We start from the raw sequence: 23,301 nt of genomic DNA, 5'->3' as shown, positions 1-23,301 counted from the left end.
CACGCCGCTGCTCTTTCGCGCTGCGCAGGTTGCTGGAGCTGGACAGCAAGAGTTCATCGGCCGGCTCGTCGAAGAGCACCCGTGGCCGTCGGGTGCGCGGGCTGGGGAGGCACCACGCTGCGCACGGCCAGGGCCACGGCCAGGGCCACGGCCACAGCAGGAGGGTGCGGCGGGGCTTCGGCTACGAGGGTGGCCTGCCCGGCCTGGCCAGCGTGGACCCCTGCGAGCGGGACCCCGGCGCGCCGGGCCTGGGCACGGCCAGCGCCGGCACCGGCAGCATGCACCTCTACATGGGCTGCTCCACGCAGGACACGATGGAGTTTAGGAGGGACTGCGGGGCCCCAGAGCCGGATGTTGTATCTGGTGGGTGGCATGCTCAAAAACGTGTTCATTTTTTATTATTTTTTTGCTGCTTCTTTTAGCAAATGTTACCTTTATAAAACTGTCAGATACTTTTTTAGTATTACATTTTATTTTTCCAACACTGCAGCGTACTCCTGCCACGGTCGCTGGGAGGAGAACGGCACGCACTTCCTCATCACGACGCCGCTGCCGCGCTCGTCGCGGGCCGTGAAGCGCTACTGCTTCGTGTACCGCGAGCAGCCGGGCGCGCCGGGCCAGCCCGCCGTGCTGCACTTCTCGTCCAGCGGCGAGTCCTGCCAGCGGGCGCTCACGGCCAGCGGCGCCCACCGGCACCCCGCGCCGCCCGTCGCCTTCAACATCACCAGCTCAGGTAAGTCTGGCTCTCCCTTGTCACTGGGGTTGCCTACCACGGCAGGCGCTCATTCACTCTCTTCTATCCGCAGGCGAGTGCATGGACACGAGTGCAGGTGCACGATCCATCCCGTCGAGAAGTCGTCTGCTGTCGGGCGTCGTCGCTCTTGTGATATTACTAGCCCTAAGGTGATGCTCGCCCTTCCCTTAGCCAGTGATTCTGAGGGAAGCAAAGTCATGTCTGTAGAGTACGTAAAAATAATGATGGTTGCCTAGTTTCTACCTTGCATTTGTCTTGTGTGACATTAATAATAAGCACTTCTCTCTTCATGATTTTATTTTGATTTACATTTGCTTGTTTTGGAACAGGCAGTTTGGCATGATGTTTACTAGTTAGTGACATGTCTACCTGAAAATTGTAATGTAATGTTTTTATATATGCTCTTCCTAAAACTAACCAGAAAAAAAAGGGTTTTTTCAATGATGTGATCATGTGATATTGATACTTCTTTGCTGAGGTGTCAGGGCAGTTAATGAACTTCTAAAGGAATTATTTCATATACATATATCTAGAAATTCTACATATTTATCATCTTTTTGAAATGATGTAGGGGTAACAGTATCATTATCATAGTGTAATATTGTATGATTGTGTAAGAAAGTTTTTACGGGTGAAAAATGAATTGGAAAGTGATCTGGGAAACAGGAAACCTCTTTATAAATTTGGACAGATCATATTGGAGTAAGCGTTTAATAATGTTAAGTGCCACTATAAACATTGCTTTGCAGGCAATATCAATGAGTCTTTAAGAATTAATTTGGTTACTAAAAAGACTATACAAGCCGGCAAAGTTTAAAAATTGTGATATTAATTTTGAGATAGATTCAACTTTGTATGAAAATTTCTGTAGGAGGTACTTCCCAATCATTAGGGAAAAAGAGGTTGTCAACTATGGCTGAATATTATAAGAGTGTGTTTATCTGCAATAGAGGACCTATGGTGCTAGATAATTATGTCTGATCACTGTGAAAAAGATGGTTGATGTGTTATGTATGAGTTGTTTCAATACCCTGAAGAGTTGATTTTTTATCAGATGTATGGAACAATTTGTTCCAACATTTTAGAAGCTTGAAAACAGTGTCGTTGATTCAAGCGATTATAAAAGAAGAAATTACAGTTCTTGATTTTTGGAAATCGTATTCTAAAGCAACAACATAGGCCAGTAAGAATGTCTGTATGTCTGAAATCTCATTTTACAGTAATCCTTATCTCCACCATACACAAACGATGAAAGTGCAAATTTCACAATAGAATTTTAAATTTAAGTAAAGTCTATACACAATTTAAGTTGACAAACCACTCACCTTTTTTCATACATATGTTTATTAATACATTTAAATTGACTTATTGCATCATCTGTGACATCAGTTTATTTTAAGAAAGGTGAGAACTTTTAAAACACCTCCTTTTTTGTTTTTTGTTGTTTTGTTTTCGACTAATTATAATTAAGGAAATAGGTTATATTCATGGTATTGTAGTACAATTATGTTTAAAAGAAAACTATTGGTCAACTACTGTACCATTATCAAATTTTATAATGGAGGCACCAACTCTCCGACTTAATATGAACCCTGAAAAAATAAGCAATAAGCGTTATCTGTAGTTTAAGTTACCGTACCCTTTGCTTCTATCCCTAAGTAGTGCACAGTGTACATTTTTTCTGTATAAATTTCATGGCATGATATATTTATTTTCTTATTTCTTTGTAGTATAATGTTTTAACATGAAAGGGTCGAGCTCTACCCTTGTTTTCTAATAGTATGCAATCAGTCTGCACTGCAATATTCTTGTGCCTACTCAAATTGTTTTTATTTTACTATTTTTCTGTTCTCATCCTTTAGATCCTCTGGATTTTCCGTTTTGCTTGCTCAATATGGCTGTTGAAACAATTCTTAGAATGAAATCACTCAATAGAATAATTTTTTGTTATCAAAAGAAATTGAGAAACAGTGATGTGGTGAGTGTGAGAAGGGGCATATTGACCAATTTGGAGATGGGTTGAAATTGTTATTAAAGATCAAGTGAATTGATTGTTTTAAGTACCTGGCATTGTTGAAAAAAATAATTGTGCTGCGGGATTTGGGATGAAAGAGCAACACTGGCTTATATTAAGAAACCTGTACACACTGTTCTTGTAGAAGGTATTCAAACAATTTTTGTATTACTTATTTCTTTTACAGTCTTAATTTATACTTTGACTGCAAGTTAAATTTGGTACCAAGCAGTCAACATTGTGAAACACAATCATTTTTCTCAAATTTGGCTTTAAATTTGAGAAATGAATGCTAGATTGAAAGTAAGCATTTTTCGATAAAGTATGGTCTGGAACAAGGGATTTGCTCAGAGACACGTTTAGTGACAGGTGATCTGAAATTGTGAAGGTTGACCTATCACTTAAGTTATGGACTGCATTCAAAAAAATGCCCTGCCTTGTATTTTAAAGAGTTGCAGTTTGTCAGTTTGTAAAGAAATGTAAATTGAAAGGGTATATGGGGAAAGGGGTCTTGTACAAATGTATGCACATGGTATATTTGGTATGATTGGACTGCATTCAGTTTGTTAGACAATGTAAATAGCTCTTGTGGTACTGTATAGTGTTATGTTTTTGCTAGGCAGCAAACGATCAAAATTAATAAGATTTGTTATCGTACAACCTACTGTTATTCTGGTGCTGTTGAATCTTCTTGAGAATGTACAAGAGGCATCTGTCCCAAATTAGTGATTAGTTGTTCTTCTATATGGAGATGTTATGCAATTTAATTTGTAAAAGCACAACTTTTTTTAGTTCTCAGAATTCTTTTACGGGATATTTCTTTGCTCTCTTTTTAAGATGTAGATAAAACACGAGTAATGAAAGTGCACACCTAATGCAGATCAAAATTAAAATGAAAGCTGTCACTGATTTTCTTCATTCAGTGTTATGTAATAAAATTATATTTATATAGAAGCTTAGAGGGGTACATTTTTAAAAACAATTATCTTGAGCAATAAACTAAGACTTGCTGTGGAAGATGGTTACATAGAGAAAATCCATTGTTACTTTGTTGTATGTTCCATTAAATGTGACTTTCTCTAAATTTACACACTGTATTGTAGTACTGATCATTCTCAAAACTGAGCATACCTTACATCCCAGCATCGCTATCCTTTTTACTTTTACTACACCAGCAATAACCCATTTTCGTGAATCTGTTCGAATATAACTGACAGTGTCAGTTGTCGTCTGAAGACTCCTGGTGCATTAAGTCTCTATTGAAAGGTCAATTAGGGAAGGGGACGGTGGTGGTCCCAACTCTGAGAGAAACATATAGAACACAGAACTTATTTTCTCCTTTGACATAAAAAAATATATTGTCTTACTACGGTGGTACGTACGATAAGAAAGACCGGCAAACCCTGTTTCTCAGCAGGGTTATATATACAATGTTATGGTCTTTTCGGCGAAAGCGGTGGCGCCTTATACCTTTAAGTAAACGAGCCCACAATTTTACATTTCGTTACATTCTTGTTGACCACATGCGACGAGGTTTCCGACGACGATCACTTGTGCTAGTACAATTTTTGATTATCGTACGCATTTTATCACTTTGTGTCATCATCATTCATTCCTTTACCGTAAAAACAGTAATCTCAGCAGTAGCGATGACCACACTGTGGTCGTGGTCGTGACTGGAACGGCATGACCACGATGTGGTCATACCCATATCGAGAGATCTGTATCAAGTAAAGTCTGTAGGCTCCGGGCACACATTTATGTTTATCTCAAAATTTTAAGAGGGGAATAGCATATACATTTAGCTCCGAAAGGGGGGCCAGAAGAAGATGCCTTAAGAAAGCTGACCTAGGGAACCCAGCCAGAAGTGGATTTCCCCGTTTTTTTCTTTAATTTCGAATCTGATTTTCTGCAGTCATGAAACAATTTTCTTCTATTTTGTCAAGAGATTTCCTATCTATGGGTAGATTTATTTTTTTCCCCTTTTCCGTAAACCTTTTCGGGATTTTCGTTTTCACTAACCTTATAGTGGTAGACCTGACGGTACTCGCATATGAAAAATTGGGACTACCATTCATAACAAAAACAACGTGAAATTTGAACCAGGCTAAGGCAAGGTTGCGATTTGATGTTTGATTTGTGTTTTCGTGTTGACTAAGTGTTGACGTCAGGAAAGACAGATATTTATTTTGGGTGAGTAAGCAGAGAGATTTTACAAAATTGTTTTACCTGGTACTCTTGTCATTATGTGTGGAAAAAAAGTCTTAGTAAGTAATCTGCTGTGTGTTCTTCCGTTGTTTCTACCGGCTAAACCACTCTATACATCCTTTCAGATAACCTAATCCATGTTAACATAGTTTTCATCAAATATCACCCAATAAAAAATCGAACGAATTGATTTTGTTGCTATAGAAGCTAATAAAATATATCTTGTATTGATTTATTTCAGTCATGGGCTTCCATCACAACCAATGTATATCTTGAGTGCTTGTCATCGTAGAATCTTAAAACACTTTCCGTATTTTCTTAATTTATATCAACCAACAAATTTTCTGCATAGAGCTCAACGACTTTGTTCCGAGTCAGTAGGCTCAGTGACTGTCATGAAGATTTTAAATGTAGCCGAAAAAAATGATGCCGCCAAGAACATAGCAAATCATCTTGGAGGTGGCAATGTTCGTAGGGTAAGATATGGAGTACTGCCTATTTTTTAGTACATTCTGTAGTGTACATTTGATTTCTAGTTTTAAAAACTTTTGACTTTATTTGGAATTTAAATTTGTACACTTCACAAATGTTTCAGAGAGATGGCTTCAGTAAATTTAACAAAATTTATGAGTTTGATTATAATGTACGAGGACAGAATTCTCAAATGGTCATGACATCAGTGTCTGGTCATATGTTAGCACTTGATTTCAATGGACAATATCGGAACTGGCGGGGATGCAACCCCCTCTCTCTGTTTGATGCTCCAGTTGTCAGGTATTGTCCAAAGGATTATGAAAACATCAAGGTAAAGTGTGCTTGCTTGTCTTTATCATCTCTTAAACCAAACTGAAAATCTGAAGCTGATCAACATTGTTTGCAGCGCACCATTGAACGAGAAGTACGGAGTTGTCAGATGCTTATAATATGGACTGATTGTGATAGAGAAGGGGAAAATATAGGATTTGAAATTATTGATACCTGCCTGGCAGTAAAAGCAAATCTGCAAGTGTTTAGGTAATAACTCTTTTTGATTTGTTTCATATTACATGTAACCAAAATTAAGTATTAGCATTAGCTTATCAGAAATACTCATACTGTAAGAATCTATTCTTCTGTAGAGCCAAGTTTTCAGAAATTACAGCTCCATCAATTAGGAGAGCTATTAATACACTAGAGGCCCCAAATAAGTTATTGAGTGACGCTGTTTCTGTGAGGTCAGAGTTGGACTTACGAATAGGTACGTGAATCTGCAAATTGTTGCTGTGAGGTGTACATACTATCTAAAAGCTGAATAATTTATTTATTTCAGGTGCTGCCTTTACCAGGTTCCAAACTTTACGTCTTCAAAAAGTGTTTCCTCAAAAATTAAAGGAGAATTTAATTAGCTATGGTTCATGTCAGTTTCCAACTCTGGGATTTGTTGTGGAACGCTATAAATCTATTGAACGGTTCATTCCTGAACAGTTTTGGAAATTAACTGTTAATCATACTATAGATGACTTGACTGTAGAGTTTTCATGGAAAAGAGTAAGACTTTTCGATGAACTTGCGTGCAAAGTTTTACTAGACACAGTTCAGGAAAGAACTGAAGCTGTTGTTGAAAAAGTAGTAAGCAAACCGAAAAGCAAGTGGAGACCGGTACCATTGGATACTATTGTAAGTTTTGTTGTAATTTTGTCTTGAATGATTAATTTCATAAATACTTCTGCTCATTTTCCTTATGCTCTCCAGGAACTAGAAAAATTAGGATCGAGAAAGCTGAAAATAAATGCAAAAGAGACTATGAGGGTTGCAGAACGGTTGTACACTCAGGGCCTTATAAGTTACCCTCGTACAGAAACTAATATTTTCCCCAAGAATATGAATCTTGGACAGCTTGTTGAGATGCAAACTCAAGATAATCGATGGGGAGGTATTATCCACAACTTTTGTCTGAGCATTGTGCTTGATGAAATAATACTTTGTAAAATTTCAATATTGTTTTTTTCACCTAATTTTAGCATTTGCTCAGTCAGTACTAGCCGAAGGGCCAAACCCTCGTCAAGGAAAAAAGACTGATGAGGCCCATCCTCCTATTCATCCTACAAAATATACTGATAACTTGCAGGGTTTGTAATGTTATTTTGCTATCTGCATGTATTGTTTTTGTTTTTATAATTAGTAGGTATGATTTTTATCTGTCAACGTTTACCTTTGAATATAAATAAATAGGGAACGAAGGTAAAGTGTATGAATTTATTGTTCGTCACTTTCTGGCTTGCTGTTCAAAAGATGCCCAAGCACATGAGACAATTGTTGATATTGATATCAATGGAGAAAAGGTATTTGTTTGCTGTTCTTAAATTTATCTATTATTCTCTTTATGGATATTTGGTGTGTTATGCCTGATGTCTTGCTTATTTCTTGTGCTTATCAGTTTGTGGCAAGTGGTCTTAGAATAATAGCACGTAATTACTTGGATGTATATCCCTATGAAAACTGGAAAGCAAAGGAAATTCATCCTTATGAAGAGGCACAGCATTTTCAGCCTTCTAAAATTGAAATGTCAGATGGGAATACTGCTGCTCCAAAACCTCTCACAGAAGCTGATTTGATTGCTCTTATGGAAAAACATGGCATAGGTGTGTCTTTTGTTGTTGTTGTTGTGTGTTTCTGTAAAGTCTATCCTTAACAAGTAGAGATAAACTGTTGAACTGGCTTACCCCTTGAATCTCTAGCATTATTTTATCTTCAAGCAATGTACTAAGATGAAATTTCACCTTACCAGGCACTGATGCAACTCATGCAGATCACATAGAAACAATAAAGAACCGTGCATATGTTGGATTGGATAATAATTACTTCCTACCAGGCGAACTAGGTCTTGGCCTTGTTGATGGATATGATAGCATGGGTTTCTCTATGTCAAAACCCAATCTTCGTGCAGAATTGGAGGCTGATTTACAGAGGTGAATTATTTTGTTTAATTTATTGTATCAACCTTTTAAGATGTATCAAAACATCTGTAATAAGAATGTCTCAAATATTTGAAAGTAGGTCATAGTATCTTTCATATTTGCGCTCCCAAATTCTTTTACAGCACAGAACTCATACTATTCTATGTACTATATCTTTTAGTCTGACAGTAACTAACCTACATTATATATTGTTATTCCTGTATGATACTTCCAATGTTATTGTGAATGGATAATTTATATAACTTAGACTCAGTGATTACTGTTCAAATTCTTTTCAGGATAGCAAATGGTACCCGTGATGCAAAAGATGTATTAGCAGACCAATTAAGAAATTATCGAACAGTCTTTGAGCAGGCTTTAGAGCAGGTGAAGTGCTGTTATTTTGCATCCAGGTAGCTTTGTACGTACGTATTACCCTTGTAACTGATGATTTAAATTTTCTTTCCAATCAGGCAGCAAAGATAGATATTGCTCTGGCTCAGTATTTAAATGAAGAAAGGCAACCTGCAACTGAAGCTGCTGGTGCAATGATAGAGATTGGTCACAAAAAAGTTTGTGTTTGCCCATCATGTGGGCAAGATATGGTTCTTAGATCCAAAAATAATAATCCTGGTTATTTTATTTCTTGCATGGGTTTTCCTGATTGCATAAAAGCTATTTGGTTTCCTAGTTTTGTTGAGCATGCAGATGTATCTGAAGAACTTTGCAATACTGTAAGTTTTAGCTCTTTCTGCTATATACCTATCTCAATTAGTACGTGAACTTTTGTACAGTGTCTCGTTTGTTTGTTTAGTGTAATTCAAGGCCTCAGAAACTAAAGTTCCGATTTAAGAGGGGAGCATGTCTTCCACTTTATCCAGATAACTATGAGGGCTGTGTTGGTGGCTGTGATGTGACATTCATTGATAAACTTTCCATACGCCCTATTTCTGATTTAGCAGGAACAAATTCTGGTAAGCAAACCATTTGGGTAGAAAAAACATACAGTTAGAAATAATCTGCATGCTATTTTGATTTGAGCTATAATATTCTTTTCTTTTCAGTGGCACCAAGGCCTACTATTGCTAACTTAGGGAATAATCAAAGGAATCCTCCCATTGCTAACATAGGGAATAATCAAAGGAATCCTCCAAGTCCTCCAAATCGCAGCTCTGGAATATCATTCAACAATAGACAGTATGGTGAAACAAACTCTCTCTCTGTTTAATATTGCTACTTGCTTCTTAATGTATGTGGAATGGGACTTTCAGGCCTAAACCAACAAATTCAGCAAGTGGAGGAAATTCTGCCTCAAATGCTTCAGGGCTCTTTCAAAATAGACAAAACTCTGTCTCTTCTGATAATTTGGTTGTATGTAAATGTAATATTGATGCAATTCAACTAACAGTGCGTAAAGATGGACCTAATCAAGGTATACATCTCTAACTTAATCCATAGTATCTATTAATTTTTGTTTGTAATTTTTTAAAACAAAGATAGATAATACCTTATTTTTGTGTATAATTATAGGAAGACAATTTTATAAATGTGGTAACAATGGCGGTTGTGACTTCTTTATGTGGGCTGATGAAAGTAATCATCCAGAGCCTAGCTCTACAAGGAACCAAGGATCATCGCGCCAAACTTCCCTCACAGGTTTGTTCTGTAAAAAATTTATATTGGCTAATGCTTTGTACTATTAACACGTTGAGTGCGGTGGGGGTAGGCAATCCTATGTCATTGGGACCCATGGTGTGTGTCACGCCCCACTCAAGACTTTAACCAAAGATTTTAATTTCAGACTTCAATAACTTTAACAATAATGCTGATGGCGATGGTGAGGTTACATGTCAATGCGGTCAACCAGCAAAAAGGTAATTATAAACATTAAAGAACTGTCCTTTTGACATATCACATTTCTGTTGTCTTATGATTATTTTTCTTGTTCTTTGACAGCTGCACAGTGCAGAAAGATGGACCTAACAAAGGTCGTCAGTTTTACGCATGTCCTAAACCTAGAGAGTCTCAGTGCAACTTTTTCCAATGGGCTGATAGCCCAGATGGTGGTTCAAACTATGGGGGAGGTAGAGGTAGTGGAAGAGGCGGAGGCGGAGGCGGAGGCAGAGGCAGAGGAAGAGGAAGAGGGGGAGGACCTGACAGAGGTGGCAGCAATAACAATTCCAATAATTGGTCTAGAGGAGCATCCAGTAGTAGTGGAAGAGGTGGTGAGTAGCTCGAGCCTGGCTAATGATTATAGTGCTGGGCATCAGATCAAATTAAAATAAAATTTTATTTGTAGGAAGCAAGACTGCAGCTGGTGGTAGTAAAAGGAAGTGTGGGGCTTGCGGTCAAGAAGGTAGGCTAGTGCCTTGTGCCCATCTATGGTTGCCTTCCAACTTGAATATGGTTGACTAATCTAATCTTTTTATTTCAGGACATACAAGACCAAAATGTCCGAACATGTAATGTTACATCAGTGAAAATATGTGGCTTTTGTGGTAATAAACAAACCGAATTAATTATGAATTAGTTTGTATAATTACTTTAATATTTACCAAAATTTCATAAAAACATGTTTATCAAAGCTATTGTAATGCAGAGGTATATATTAGTATTGGTTATTGTCTAAATTTTATAAGTAGGTGGCTATCACAGTTTATTACTTTGAGAGGGTATATTGTTTTGTTTCTCAGCAGGTGTGTGAGGACCCAAATCCAGGCTATACACAAGATAAGGTTTCTTTAGGATTGGGTGAGTGTCTTCAAAATATGATAAGGAGATGCCACTTGCTTCATACTCTAAGAATTTTTTGACAAAGAATCGATTTGTTGAATGCACGTGTGGGTGATTCAAGTATTCTTCAACCTGCAACAAAATGCAGCAGTGCATTATTTCACATTCCTTTTTTAGAAATTAATGACTTAATTTCACTCTTAAATATTGTTCACTCCTTACAGTCATCCATTCAACTGCATCAATTTCCCTGTCACACTTCTTCAGAACCTCTTGTCCAGGTTCTGGTGTTAAAGCAACAATAAAATACATGTCAGAGCATCCAAATGTGAAATTATGAACATGGCGAAAGCAGACCATTTGTTTAAATTTGGCTCTTACACTTGTTTCTTCAAGTACCTCCCGTTCTGCTGCATTCACAATTTCTTCACCTGTATAAACAATTGTTTGTTTTGTTCTCAAGTAACAATGACAAATTCTAGCAGTCTTTGCAGAATATATACAATTACAATAAATTACCAGGTTCTACGTAGCCTCCAGGTAGCTTCCAGTGGGGAAATAATTTGTACTTTTCACTGACCACTAAGATTTGCCTTCTCTCATTCATCACAATTGCACCAACACCAACCATCGTACTTGCATATTGTGGAATATTGCAAACTTCATTTGATGGAAGCCAGCAAACCATCATAACATATGACGGTTGCGCATGATGGAAACGGAAACCATTCTGTAAGTTTATTGATTGAATAGGGTATTTATTTCTATTTTGAATCCCTATCTAACACATTCAGTGCAGTGCGACCACAACCTGCAGAATGCACAGCAGCACTGATGAGCTTGTTAATATTAAACTGTACTATAATATCATATTAAATTACCTGAGCAAGGACTGGAACCCAAGTTGAGTCAGCTAGTGCAACTTTAAACCAAACTCCTCGTATGCCAGTATCTCTCCATTTATCTAGCGATCCTTATGAAAGCAGTAAAATTAAATTGTAACTTTTCATTGAAAACAGAAAATATTAATATTTATAGTTAATTTCACCATATAGTTTGTTTGTATATCAATTTTATTTGTACTTTAATGTAATAGATTTGAAGAATATTGACTAACCTTTTAAAATATCAGGGAAAGTTGAAGTATCACAAGGTTCTTGAGTAGAATCAACAGTAACTCCATTGAATCTGTCCTTGTTTCCATTAAATAACTTGTCACAACTCATGGTTGCAAATGTTCTGGTGGTTCTGCTGTTCGGTTGGCGTTGATTGGTATTAAAACCTCTTTTTCGAATACAAACTGATTTTCTAGGGCAAAAGATAAGATTAGATTAAGAGCATGCTACAGGGCCAGGCACTACTGCCTAGTATGATATTTTTTGCCATCGGCACGGTACCCTAACTGACACTAACGGCTGAAAATGAGAAGGGCAAAAGAAAACAAACCTCGCTTAGTAATAACCTACTTTTTGAAATGGGTGACATCTGAAAACAAACTGGTTTTATAACATATATATACTACCTACACATTGACCACTAGTTTAATATTAGTAAAATATGGTAAATGTTAACTTCTCCAAATCTGCAAAACGTTAGACTTGAAACGTACTGTGAAGGATATGATGATGCATCAAGTTCCAGTGTACACTCGGAATCAAGCCTGCTTCTGCTCCATCTCAGAATTGTTCTACGCGACACGAAAACGAAACTTCTGGTGTTCATGTAAAGCATTGGACTGCAACAAGGTCTTGATGAAAGTCATTCGAAGCGAAACCAAAGAGCCACTGATATAAGATAGACGTCACTCACATCTATTGCGTAGGCTGTGATATCATCAAACAAGAACTGGACGTGACCATCAACATCACATCAACATTCTGCATCAGCTGATCCGGGATATCACTTGCAACCACAACCACCGCGCGATTTTTCCTATCACCGGCGTCGGTCCCTCATCCGCCATTTTCTTCCTCGTTCCTGTTGTGAAGTTTGAATTCTCGAACGACGAGCTTGCGTTTGGGGCGCCCGTCCTCGCGTCCCCGCAGTTTAACCGGGAATATTCTTTGAGTTCTTGGTATTGATTTCCTTCCGTACAACAATCATAAACTTGCTCGGCATTAAATGCCTCAGGAAGAGCTAGTTTCTGTTCCAGTGCCACTTGTGAATGGGTTATGCGACACCGTTGTTTGACAGAAGGATGACATTCATTGCGGACAAAAGTTTGGAGCTATCTTTCTGTCAAGACAGTTGCAGATTGTGTGGTCAAAGAGAATCATCTTTGTGGAATTTATTTGAAGCTTCTGATACCAATGGTAACCTGAATCTTGCTGAGAAAATCTTTCTATGCCTGAACATTATGGTAAGAATGAAAACATTTCTGTGGAATTAAGAATTTATTATCCTTGGTCTTAAATGGTATTTTGTTTCACATAAACAGGCTGAAATTAGTGATGGATTACCAGATCGAATATGTGAAAAATGCATGACTGTTGTACTATGTTTCTTTGAGTTTCGGCAGCAGTGTTTGAACCACGATACTTTACTACGGAAGTCCCTGTCAGCCCACAATCAACACAAATTGGTAAGATTATCTGTAAAAGTTTATTTCTTATAATATGTTAGTGTGGATGTTTGTATCAAATGTATAAGTGATTTACTGAATCATGCTAACTTGTATTGTGGTAGGAACTGCAAGTAATTTTAAGCAGGAATCTGATTTAACTATAGCGCTTAAGCTTTTAAATTACTTGGACCATTTAAAGGTGGATTTACGATAGCAATGCATCAAGCATAGTTCTGCCGCCAGCGTTTAAACAAGCCTCGCAAGGTCCTCTTTCACTCTCCCCTCACACTGTGCTGACCACAACGCTAATTCAATGCTAGCGCTGAAGATACGCTCGCTGCATGCTGATCGTAAATCCCCCTTTCCTGTACTTGAAGCTTCCTGCTTGATGATACTTCTTTCCTTTGATTGTTGAATGGGGGTTTTTTTTTAGTTGTTATTTTCTTTGTTTAGAGGGGGGGAGGGGGACTTGATCTGTAAACATTAAATATTGAAGTACCTTTTCCCCTTGGTTCATTTAGCTCTTTCATTCCAGGGTGGTTGCCAGAAGTCAACAAAGAAAGCCATTGGTTTCTCTGAGAGCTAGTCACACATGTAACACCTCTCTGATTTGAGACCTTCAGTCAGAAACTCACTATGAAGATGTCATTCTTAAAACGCTGAATTATAACCGGAAATGGCTTTTCCTGTAGCCATGAAAGTGGCTGGCAATGTCAAACTGGCATAACAACCAAAGCAGCCACCCTGTGAATTATTTGTTGTTATGATTTTTGGCAACCTTTTGTGTTCCAGCCAAATGCCGAAAATACTTATTCTGAGACTTCATTGATGAGTCAAGAGTGGAACAAAGGCTGCCTACTTTCCTCTCCACGGCTTTTGGAGGAAAGACAGATGCCGGAAATTGTACATCAGTTAGAAAAAGAATGGACGGAGGATATTCCTATGACAGCTGCAAAAGATGTGCAAAGAGAGGCAGACACGCCATGGAGAATAGACATTGAGTCCCCATTTGAGAGAAACGACCAAAGTGTTAAAAAGATTGCTTCCTTTGAGACCATTGATGCCAATGGAAATGTTGATCCTCTTTGTTTATTTGAAACATTGGACACACCAGTAAATTATTGTGGCAATGATCCAGATGATGTGAGTGAGCAAGAAAGTGAAATCTCATTTTTGAGTCCAGATACCATAACTGGTGATATAATTTTGATTAATAAGACTGATTCAGAATCAGACTCTATTGATATTGAGTCCATTGAAGATTCTGAACACCCTAAAGAAACTGATCTGATTGATTTCAAGGAAATGTAAGTACAGATGTTTCTTTTCTGTAATTTACAATACTTTAAAGTTTTATTCTGTGCTATGAGTGTGTGATTTCAAGGTCTTGTTAAGAGTATACTTAGGAAAAATATATCTTATTTTAGATATGCAGGGAGGATATCACGCACTAAATCTGGACTTTGGAGATGCAATATTTGTAGTGCTGAGTATTCAAATCTTAGTGCATTGAAGAAACATATTGCCCGGCATTATTCTGGCTCTCTTAATCAATGTGGGGAATGTGAAGCTTGTTTTGAGACATCTGATGCCTTGGACCTCCACCAGATACACCATATTACCTCCTGTTTGGTTCTTGGTCACACTTGTCATCATTGTTATAGATCGTTTCGACTCAAGCATATATTGGAGAAGCATCTAGCCACTGAGCATGTGTGTGCTAGTAAACTGTGAGTTTCATTCTATAATTGACCTAACAATGTACTTCTTTATGTATTTGCTTTTTTATTATTGTATTTTGTTACTTTGTTGTTATTGCAGTAAATCCGGAACAAAGAAATTTCGTGAAACTTGTGGTAAATGTGCAAGGGTCTTTTACTCAAGTTTTGAAATGGAAAATCATGATGAATCATGTGAGGACCTAGTTTTTGAATCAGATGAGGAATCTTCGGAAGAAAATTTCCCTTTCACAGCATCAGAGGACAACAAAACAAAACTTTTAAAACTGTGTCATTTATGTAAATTGAGTTTTGATAATACGAATCAGATAGTATTACATTGCAAGTTGGTTCATAACAATGATGTCCCATTGAAATGTGATGTGTTTGAATGTCACAAAACGTTCAAAACTGCTAAATCATTTTTGGACCACAGGAAGATTCATGATCCTGCATTTCTTTGTAATATTTGTATGAAATATTTTCACCATAAGAGTAAACTTGATGACCACATGAGAATACATTCTGGTGAGAAACCATTTAAATGTTTGCTCTGTCACAAGTCATTTAGTTGTCAAAAAGGACTAGCACATCATAAAAATAATCATTTTAAACCTTTTAAATGTGAATTCTGTGGGATGGCCTTTGGATCTAAATTTAATCTTAGTAGACATAATAATATCCATCATACAGAACGTAGGATTCAGTTTATTTGTGAGGTTTGTGGTTCTATCTTCAATGATAAACACACCCTACAAATGCATATTTTACATCAGCACCAGCAAAACTGGCACTGTGTCATATGCAGAAAAGTTTTTCATAGTCAAGCTAGTTACGAGAAACACCAATTGTTACATGCCAAAAAGAGTCCAATTTTATGCAAAATTTGTTGTCAAGTATTTTTTACTAGGGAGGCACTAACTAAACACAGTAAGAAGCTTCACGCCTCATCACCGTTTGCTTGAGCAATGCGTTACAAAGTAACTAGTCAAAAAGCTGTGATAATTAATTCTATTCGAATTGCAATTAATTTCCAATTTGTAAGAAAATTATGAATTAATATAGAAATGTTATTATTTCTTCTAAAAAAAAAAATATCCAAAATTGGTTTGCTAATAAACATAAAATGAACTTGATTGATATACCTTTCTTTTCTCAGTTATGCATATAGAGTACGTACTGGATTTCTCGTTACAATTGTGAAGATTTTTTCAGGTTCCACTTGCATATTCCTTTTTTCCTGGTTCTATTATGCTGTTGTTCTTGTCCCAGACCTAGAATGTTAAACAGAAGCATGTCATGTGAACATAGTAATAAGTCTATTTTAAAACAAGTGAAAATTAATTCCCTCTTACCATGTCACCGCAGTCAGCTCTGACTATTTCATGAACATCATTTTCAGGTTGGTTGGTAGTACACACAACTTCCATATTAGATCTCAAGTCCTCAATTTTATTTAGAACACTAAATGGACAGTGTACCATTTTCCTAGAAAATTGAGCTTTTTGCCCCAATTGAGCACTTGATAGAATGTGACGGTGGAAAGGTTTGGGAATGGTATGACCGTCATAATGTAGACCTGCCAATGTAAATATGTTGTAAGAAAGAAAATGTAAGCCAAATGCTTACAAGTATGAGTAGAAGTATTGATGGAATTACAGGTAGAGGATTTGAATGCTGGAAAATGGAAGAAAGAGCCAGCATTAGACTGTACTGATAAGGCTAATTCTGTGGATGAACTAAGCTCGGCTTCCTTTTCTCCAACTCCATCATTTCTTCGACTTGCTTCTCTAAAAATGCTACTTGTTACATCCTTTGCCAGAGCCTCCGGAAGGTTGTGAGCCAGCTCTGTTCAGCAGAAATTAAGTAAGGAAAATCAATATTATTTTTCAAATGAAAAAGACAACCTAGATTTGTTTCACCATACCAGATATGCTACTGACGAGTTGACTTGAAGGCATTAAAGTGGGACAAGCTGAAACCTTTTTCTGGTGTTCCTCAAACTTTTTCATGAAATCCAATGTTACGACTGATATTTTTCTTCCATTAAAAACGCCTAGGGAATGAAATAAAATTAATGCTCGCTACAGTCTTTCTTAAGTTTCTTGCCAAAAGCATGTCTGGGACATTACGTAAATTGTGGGCACTAGCCAAAATTCTGTTGCAGTTCTTGTAATCAAGAACTACAGGGTTGTCTCGCATGTCAAGCTCTTCTAATGTTGGGACAACATTGAGAAAGGCCTGTAATTTTGTAACATCTTTCAAGTTGTTGCTAGATACCAAAAGTATTCTTATTCTGTCAAGTCCAACGAGATCCTCCAGAGATGTTAGACCATTTCCTTGAAGGTTTAATACATTCAAGGTGTACTGCATCAATATTAAAGTAGTAAGTTAAAATAAAATTACATTATTGTTTAAATGCAATTCATAATAATGCTCATTGAAATTCAAATGTTTACCCCTAATGCAGCAATGCTTCGGGGATCAAACATAATCTCTTCGCCAGGACAAAGCTTTTGGTGTTCTACATGCAGCTCTTGTAGGCATTTCAGATTTTCCAAACCCTCTACAACTGATATACTGTTGTGGCCTAAATACCTGCAGCGTCAAAAAGCAAAAACAAAAACCAATGAAGCATTTATTTTCCAGTATGAGGTATTATTTATCAGAACAATGATCCTCACAACTTTTGAAGAGCAACTAGGCCATCAAATCCGTTCATTTTTAAGATATTGTTCCTTTGAAGATACAGATGAGTTAGCTGAGTTGCAAACTCAAGGTTCTCTACCCTTTGCAGTTGGTTATTTTGTAAGTATAAAACTTTCAAATTTCTGCAGGCCGATATGTCCCCCTATTTCAGTCATTTTAAGGAAGAAATAACTATTAATATTCTTTTTGATTTAACACAATTTAATGCAGCAAAACTTACTATAGAGTCTATGTATTGATCATTCAGATACAGATGTGTCAATTTCCTTGTATGTTCTTTTGGATCTTTATTATGCTTGGCAGCATTTTCTGAACCTTTTCTGGATAAGTAATGTAATGTCACTCGCACCATTTTGAAAGAAAATAACTAAACTTGTTGTCATGGAAACAAAATAATTGACTACCCTGCTGGGAACAAATTACAGTACATTTATTGATGCTGGTAAAAGAATATTTTCATGGATCTATAGAATGTTGAACCTTTTAGCAAGGGACCAACTTTATGTTTTTGCAAGCTATAAGTTTATTTTTTTTAATCTTAATCTGTGTTTAGTGTTTTCACCTATTCGCATTTTGGCGCGTATGCCAACTTCAGCACGGCTGCCAACAGATTGATTTGGTCGTAAGGCTTAGCACAGACACATAGTTTGCGATGCTGTATGATCGTAATCGCGCCTTATTAATCACGATACTGCGCAATCGTACCTACACATACCAATGTAAAACGCACTCCATATCTCAATAACTGAGGAAGCAACGAAAAGCCAAATGCCAATGCCCATGTCGTAACGATACCGGCTTGTGTGCCATTTCCCCCTCTTTTTCGTCTCCCTTCTTTCCATCGTTCAATGTAAGAATGGTACTGCTAAGCGTGGCGGGGATATGGACAGTCGTTCCATTGTTTCGTCCGTGCGACTATCGACAGGACCTATGAAGCTCCTGCCCCTGAATTCCCGCCGCTTTCTGTCAGTTCAGTAGTCCTCCATGGGCAAGTTTGTACTTCTACTTACCACCAGTCGAGCCGAATAAATGTAAGTTTTGGTTTACATTTGCTTTAAGAGTGTACTCGCTGGAAGAGAATAGGTAATCTTGCTACCAATGTCATATCCCTATCTAGTAATAGTTGGGTAGCCTTTCTCGCGCACCTATCTCTGTGATTCATTTTCCCTCCTGTAGGCAGAGTACGATGAACGGTTAGGTCACTAATTTCTATGTGAATATTATGTTGAATGGAAACTTGACAAATGTGAGAGAGGACATTCTTTATTCCGTACTAGTTTTACTCGTTCAGTCACTCAATTTATATGTACTTTCATGCCTTTTCAGAAAATTGATTTGTATTTGGTGTAATTATTTATCTGCTGTACCATGGAAGTAAGTGAAAACACATCTGAAGGCGATCGCGAACTCAGCCCAAATGTCACGAATGAGAAATGTTCAACCATGGAAACTGGAACAGAAAAAGGATATGGAAGTGGTGAGAGTTCCTCAGATAGCTCAGCTCGTCAAACTCCTACGTCAGAGAGTAGCTCTGACAATGCCAGCTCTTCAAACGGACTGCATTCATCTGAAAATCATTTAAATGGAAACCAGAGAGCACCGGGTGGTGCTCCCATTTCCGAGATTGATGCAGTATTGCAGGAAGAGTCCAAGCGCTTGGACAAGGTGATGTCACCGTCAAAGAAGAATTCTGAGGAAGTCAAAGTTCAGGTAAAATACAGGAATGAGTACAAGGTGTTGATGTGTAGCGGCATGCTTGAATCAAAGTGTCTAGAAATAATTTATTTCAATTCTTCCAGTCCATAGACAAGGAATTACAGTACAAAAGACTTATTGAGCTTTTGACCAAGAGTCAGTTTTATACAGAGTTTCTAGTGAAGAAATTAGGCGAAGATTCATCTACCACAAAGATAGTGAGAGGGTAATAATATCAATAGCTTTGCCTTGGTCAATTTTAGTGATGTCATGATGAAATTTGTTCCCTCTTATTTTATTTTTGCAGTGGTTCATCACCACAGAAAGGTAGAAAGAAAGCGGCTCCCACTAAAGGTCAGCAGCAGGTTTTGGCCATTGCTGCTGATATTATTTCAAAGGTATGAAAAAAGCGAGCTATGAAGCAGACTTTCCAAACTTAATCGTAATATTTACCCAATCCAATTTGATGTATTTTTAACCATTGGTTGTGTTTTATAGAAATCAAATGATGAGCCTATCCCTGAGGAATCTGTCAATGAGGATCTGACAGTTGGCCAAACTAAAACCCTTGAAAATGGACTAGAAGTTCCACTGAGTCAGCCAAAGCTTTTGACTGGAGCATGCCTCAGAGATTACCAAATGGAAGGTCTCAACTGGCTAAAGGTGTGTATCAAATGCATGTTATTGTTGTTAAAATATAATGTGATTTAATTGATTTTTTCTTTCTGTTACTTCTTTAATTTATGTTTGAATGATTCCAGCTCTTATTTGAAAATGGTGTGAATGGTATATTGGCTGATGAAATGGGGCTTGGCAAAACCATTCAAGTCATTGCTCTCATTTCATTTTTAGTTGAAAAAAATGTCCGTGGTCCTTTCTTGATTATAGGACCTCTTTCAACTTTACCCAATTGGGCTATTGAATTTGACAGATTTGCTCCTCAGGTAAGCCTTTGTTGGCGGTAGTTTTGTTTGGTGAAAGTACCTGAAATTAACAATTATCTATCTATTTAGATCCCTTACCTTGTGTATCATGGGTCTGAAGACAAACGGGCTGCTGTGAGACCAAAAATGAATCGCAAAATGGTTGTAGAGGGACACAAAGTTTATCCTGTTATAATCACATCATATGATTATCCTCTCAGAGATGCAAAACATTTGAGGAAGATGAACTGGCGATATATTATTATTGATGAAGGACATCGCATAAAAAATCACAACAGTCAACTTTCAAGGTATGTTCTGTGTTGGGGTGTATTTTTATGTTAGTTGTCGTAACAATAATACATGCTCATATGTTTTCTAGGGCTCTGAGGACCTATCAATCAGCAAATCGCCTGCTTCTAACTGGAACACCTCTTCACAACAGTCTAAGTGAACTGTGGGCTTTGCTAAATTTCCTGGTTCCAGAAATATTTGATGACTTGGAGATATTTGAATCATGGTTCCGCCTTGAGGACCTGGCGAGTGAAGATGGAAGTGAGAAAGTTCTAGAAGAAGAAAAGAAGAAAAATGTTTTATCAACTATGCACAAGGTAAGAATTTTGTTTTCTCAACTAAATTTTATTTAATGTGACGAGCTATAAAAAGACATGTCTCTGTCTCTGATTAGATCCTTTCACCTTTTATGTTGAGACGAGTCAAATCTGAAGTTAAGTTAAATCTACCTCCAAAGAAGGAGATAATTGTTTATGCTCCAATGACTCCTATTCAGTTGGATCTGTATAGGGCTGTCTTGGACTACAATTTAACATTTCTAGCAGACAAAAAAGAGGTAAGTCAGTGTCTTAAATTTCATCTAATGTTGTTTCATCATTTTTTTGACTTGTATTCAACTTTATTTTTGTAGGAAAACATTGTTCTTGAGAACGAAGATGGTACACGTTCCAAACGCACTTGCACCACTACGAAAAAGTTTTATAATCTAAATGAGCTGTTTCATGCTGAGGATGAATTAGAAGCAGCAGGACCAGCGGAGGATAAGTGTGTATACTTCTTTGAATCTTGAAGGATGAGAACTCGCTGGATTAATTATCATACAGTCAATGTTATAATTTTTTATGCCCTAGGAAAATGTTACTGGTTGAAGACAAAGAGAACAGTAAGTATGCAATCCGAGTGAAAATGCAGAACCCTGCTATGATGTTAAGGAAGATTGTGAATCATCCTTATTTGGTTCAGTACCCTCTTGAACCAGGCACTGTCTATGCTCGTATTGATGAGGATCTTGTCAAAACTTCTGGCAAAATGTTAGTTTTAGATGCAATGTTGACGAAGTTAAAAGGCAGAGGTCACAAGGTTTGTCTTCTTTTCATCTCCTATGCTGCCTGCATTTTGTGCGTAGGCTCAAATCCTGTAATTTTAACTTCATTGTTTCAGGTTTTATTATTTAGCACATTTACTAGTCTCATTGATATTTTAGAAGATTACTTATCTCTGCGCTCTTATCGATATGTGAGACTTGATGGACGAACTGATCTAGAGGAACGACAGAAAGCCATTAAGGAATACAACAATGATCCAGATATGTTTCTTTTCCTGATATCTACCCGTGCTGGTGGTTTAGGAATCAATTTAGCCTCAGCTGATACAGTCATACTATTTGACAGCGATTGGGTAAGTTCACTAAGGAAGATTGAAGGCTATGGCAACTTGTTTGTATGCTTACTTCATTTCATCTGAACTTTGTCTGTGCAGAATCCTCAAGTAGATCTGCAGGCTCAAGACCGCTGTCATAGAATTGGTCAAACTCGACCTGTTGTGGTTTACCGTTTTGTTACTGCTGGCACTGTAGATGAGAGAATCGTTGTCAGAGCAGCAGCCAAACGGAAACTGGAAAAAATAATTATTCACAAGGGTACGAAACTTAACTGTACAATAGAAGTATAGTATAACTCTGTTAATTCAATGTAGCTAAAACAACACCCTTCTTCCTTTGATTTTCCATATGTATCTCTCTTCTTTTCATTATTAAATTTCTGTTGTTCATATATTGATAAATAAATAAATAATTTCAGGAAACTACAGTGCTTTACAAAAATCAGAAGACAGTGCAGTGGACTTAGAAGAATTGCGGAAACTATTGCAGTCTCGTGATCATCAGCGAGTCATTCACCCCAATGGTTTTGGTAGGTTAAAAGCTTTGCTCCATTGAAGTAAAGTTGATCTAATCTCAATTGCTATGTCATTGCCATGTGTTTTTCTTTCCTCCAGTTTTTTCTGATAAAGAATTAGAAGATTTGTTAGATAGATCTAATATGATCAATTCTGAAGCTATTTCTTCTACTTCTGAGGTTCAAGACCTCAAAGAAAGAAACTTCAAGGAAGTATATGGATATACTGGTACCAAACAAGTTAACAGTAATAGTGAAATGAAAAGTAGTGTTCATATTGTCGATGAGGACAGTAATGATGCTCCATGTGAGGTAGCTCCTATAAGGAGAAGTCCAACCAAGTCAGCTTCTTTTTCTGAAACTTTTTCCAATAATACAAATTCTGGTAATAATAAATGGTTTTTATTTTTTATTATGCCTCAATATGTATCTTAGCATTGTGTAACATTCATACATTGCTTTCATTTTACAGAGGCTCAGCATGTGATTGATTCAGGAACAGTCAAATCAACAAAGAGAAAACTATCCACTGAGTCTAGTACTGTTGGCGGAAAGTCAAAGTATTCCTGCCTGGAAGAAGAAAGATCTAATTCTCCAGAAAATGATACTAGAGCTAACCATTCCAAGACTGATTCTCGTAAAACTCGATCTACCAAGAGAACTAAATAATATGCTGAAGTTTAAAAGCAGTTCTGTTTAATTCACTTTAATTTATTTACTGTATAGTTTTGTTTATTGCACAGCTACTTGCCACCTTGTAATTCAATATTTATTTTATTTTATATCTTAGATATGACTTTGCAAATACAATATTTATTTTTAAAAAGAAAGTGTTTTCATTTTTCTGCCTGCATTAAAA

The 23,301-nt window shown here is 37.2% G+C and overlaps 6 protein-coding genes across 11 annotated transcripts in view; 4 read left to right on the top strand and 2 right to left on the bottom strand.

Annotated features, from left to right (window-relative positions):
• Window positions 1-3,856, top strand: part of LOC113202407 (uncharacterized) — a 156,136-nt gene extending 152,280 nt beyond the window's left edge. Inside the window, exons 13-15 of the mRNA XM_052267283.1 lie at window positions 29-363; window positions 491-733; window positions 807-3,856. Coding sequence (XP_052123243.1) covers window positions 29-363; window positions 491-733; window positions 807-907 — 679 coding nt within the window. The 3' untranslated portion in view covers window positions 908-3,856. The remainder of the gene's footprint in view (window positions 1-28; window positions 364-490; window positions 734-806) is intronic.
• A 958-nt stretch (window positions 3,857-4,814) lies between these two features.
• LOC113214879 (DNA topoisomerase 3-alpha-like) lies at window positions 4,815-10,438 on the top strand. Of its 3 annotated transcripts, XM_052267282.1 has the most exons (22): window positions 4,815-4,961; window positions 5,218-5,241; window positions 5,329-5,452; window positions 5,572-5,781; window positions 5,857-5,990; window positions 6,095-6,213; window positions 6,286-6,632; window positions 6,708-6,888; window positions 6,977-7,084; window positions 7,188-7,297; window positions 7,393-7,597; window positions 7,744-7,924; window positions 8,212-8,299; window positions 8,386-8,646; window positions 8,727-8,886; window positions 8,977-9,109; window positions 9,184-9,344; window positions 9,443-9,568; window positions 9,714-9,786; window positions 9,869-10,137; window positions 10,212-10,268; window positions 10,347-10,438. In XM_052267282.1, exons 3-22 carry the CDS (start codon window positions 5,372-5,374, stop codon window positions 10,376-10,378), a joined length of 3,036 nt encoding a protein of 1,011 aa, XP_052123242.1. In that variant the 5' UTR covers window positions 4,815-4,961; window positions 5,218-5,241; window positions 5,329-5,371; the 3' UTR covers window positions 10,379-10,438. The 3 variants fall into 3 exon arrangements, with proteins under 3 accessions (XP_052123242.1, XP_026290161.2, XP_026290163.2); XM_026434376.2 differs by having other exon boundaries at window positions 5,218-5,452; XM_026434378.2 differs by lacking the exon at window positions 5,218-5,241 and having other exon boundaries at window positions 4,847-4,961.
• Window positions 10,428-12,487, bottom strand: LOC113214883 (uncharacterized). 2 transcript variants are annotated; one of them, XM_026434382.2, is made up of 7 exons: window positions 12,455-12,487; window positions 12,255-12,380; window positions 11,763-11,953; window positions 11,527-11,618; window positions 11,165-11,375; window positions 10,868-11,076; window positions 10,428-10,777 (listed from the first exon to the last, which is right to left on the bottom strand). In XM_026434382.2, exons 2-7 carry the CDS (start codon window positions 12,374-12,376, stop codon window positions 10,562-10,564), a joined length of 1,041 nt encoding a protein of 346 aa, XP_026290167.1. In that variant the 5' UTR covers window positions 12,377-12,380; window positions 12,455-12,487; the 3' UTR covers window positions 10,428-10,561. The 2 variants fall into 2 exon arrangements, with proteins under 2 accessions (XP_026290167.1, XP_026290169.2); XM_026434384.2 differs by lacking the exon at window positions 12,455-12,487 and adding an exon at window positions 12,112-12,130.
• A 322-nt stretch (window positions 12,488-12,809) lies between these two features.
• LOC113214881 (zinc finger protein 813-like) lies at window positions 12,810-16,062 on the top strand. Of its 2 annotated transcripts, XM_026434379.2 has the most exons (5): window positions 12,810-13,004; window positions 13,083-13,226; window positions 14,001-14,515; window positions 14,636-14,938; window positions 15,030-16,062. In XM_026434379.2, the coding sequence occupies exons 1-5, from the start codon at window positions 12,810-12,812 to the stop codon at window positions 15,889-15,891; spliced, it is 2,019 nt and encodes a 672-aa protein (XP_026290164.1). In that variant the 3' UTR covers window positions 15,892-16,062. The 2 variants fall into 2 exon arrangements, with proteins under 2 accessions (XP_026290164.1, XP_026290165.1); XM_026434380.2 differs by lacking the exon at window positions 12,810-13,004 and having other exon boundaries at window positions 13,744-14,515.
• A 16-nt stretch (window positions 16,063-16,078) lies between these two features.
• Window positions 16,079-17,992, bottom strand: LOC113214882 (protein phosphatase 1 regulatory subunit 42-like). Its single transcript, XM_026434381.2, has 8 exons — window positions 17,856-17,992; window positions 17,611-17,777; window positions 17,386-17,524; window positions 17,059-17,293; window positions 16,854-16,982; window positions 16,586-16,774; window positions 16,282-16,505; window positions 16,079-16,200 (listed from the first exon to the last, which is right to left on the bottom strand). Exons 1-8 carry the CDS (start codon window positions 17,985-17,987, stop codon window positions 16,138-16,140), a joined length of 1,278 nt encoding a protein of 425 aa, XP_026290166.1. The 5' UTR covers window positions 17,988-17,992; the 3' UTR covers window positions 16,079-16,137.
• A 327-nt stretch (window positions 17,993-18,319) lies between these two features.
• LOC113214885 (lymphocyte-specific helicase-like) lies at window positions 18,320-23,272 on the top strand. 2 transcript variants are annotated; one of them, XM_026434388.2, is made up of 16 exons: window positions 18,320-18,666; window positions 18,962-19,345; window positions 19,435-19,556; window positions 19,638-19,728; window positions 19,829-19,993; window positions 20,092-20,274; window positions 20,344-20,564; window positions 20,636-20,864; window positions 20,942-21,103; window positions 21,179-21,312; window positions 21,399-21,627; window positions 21,709-21,945; window positions 22,027-22,186; window positions 22,347-22,457; window positions 22,543-22,827; window positions 22,915-23,272. In XM_026434388.2, the coding sequence occupies exons 2-16, from the start codon at window positions 19,004-19,006 to the stop codon at window positions 23,109-23,111; spliced, it is 2,868 nt and encodes a 955-aa protein (XP_026290173.1). In that variant the 5' UTR covers window positions 18,320-18,666; window positions 18,962-19,003; the 3' UTR covers window positions 23,112-23,272. The 2 variants fall into 2 exon arrangements, with proteins under 2 accessions (XP_026290173.1, XP_026290174.1); XM_026434389.2 differs by lacking the exon at window positions 18,320-18,666 and adding an exon at window positions 18,725-18,881.
• Window positions 23,273-23,301: the final 29 nt, after the last annotated feature.

Source organism: Frankliniella occidentalis, unplaced genomic scaffold (genome assembly GCF_000697945.3).
Source record: "Frankliniella occidentalis isolate FOCC.00 unplaced genomic scaffold, Focc_3.1 Scaffold49, whole genome shotgun sequence".
In the NCBI taxonomy this organism is placed as follows: Eukaryota; Metazoa; Arthropoda; class Insecta; order Thysanoptera; family Thripidae; genus Frankliniella; species Frankliniella occidentalis.
This window is presented reverse-complemented; position numbering and strand designations above follow the sequence as displayed.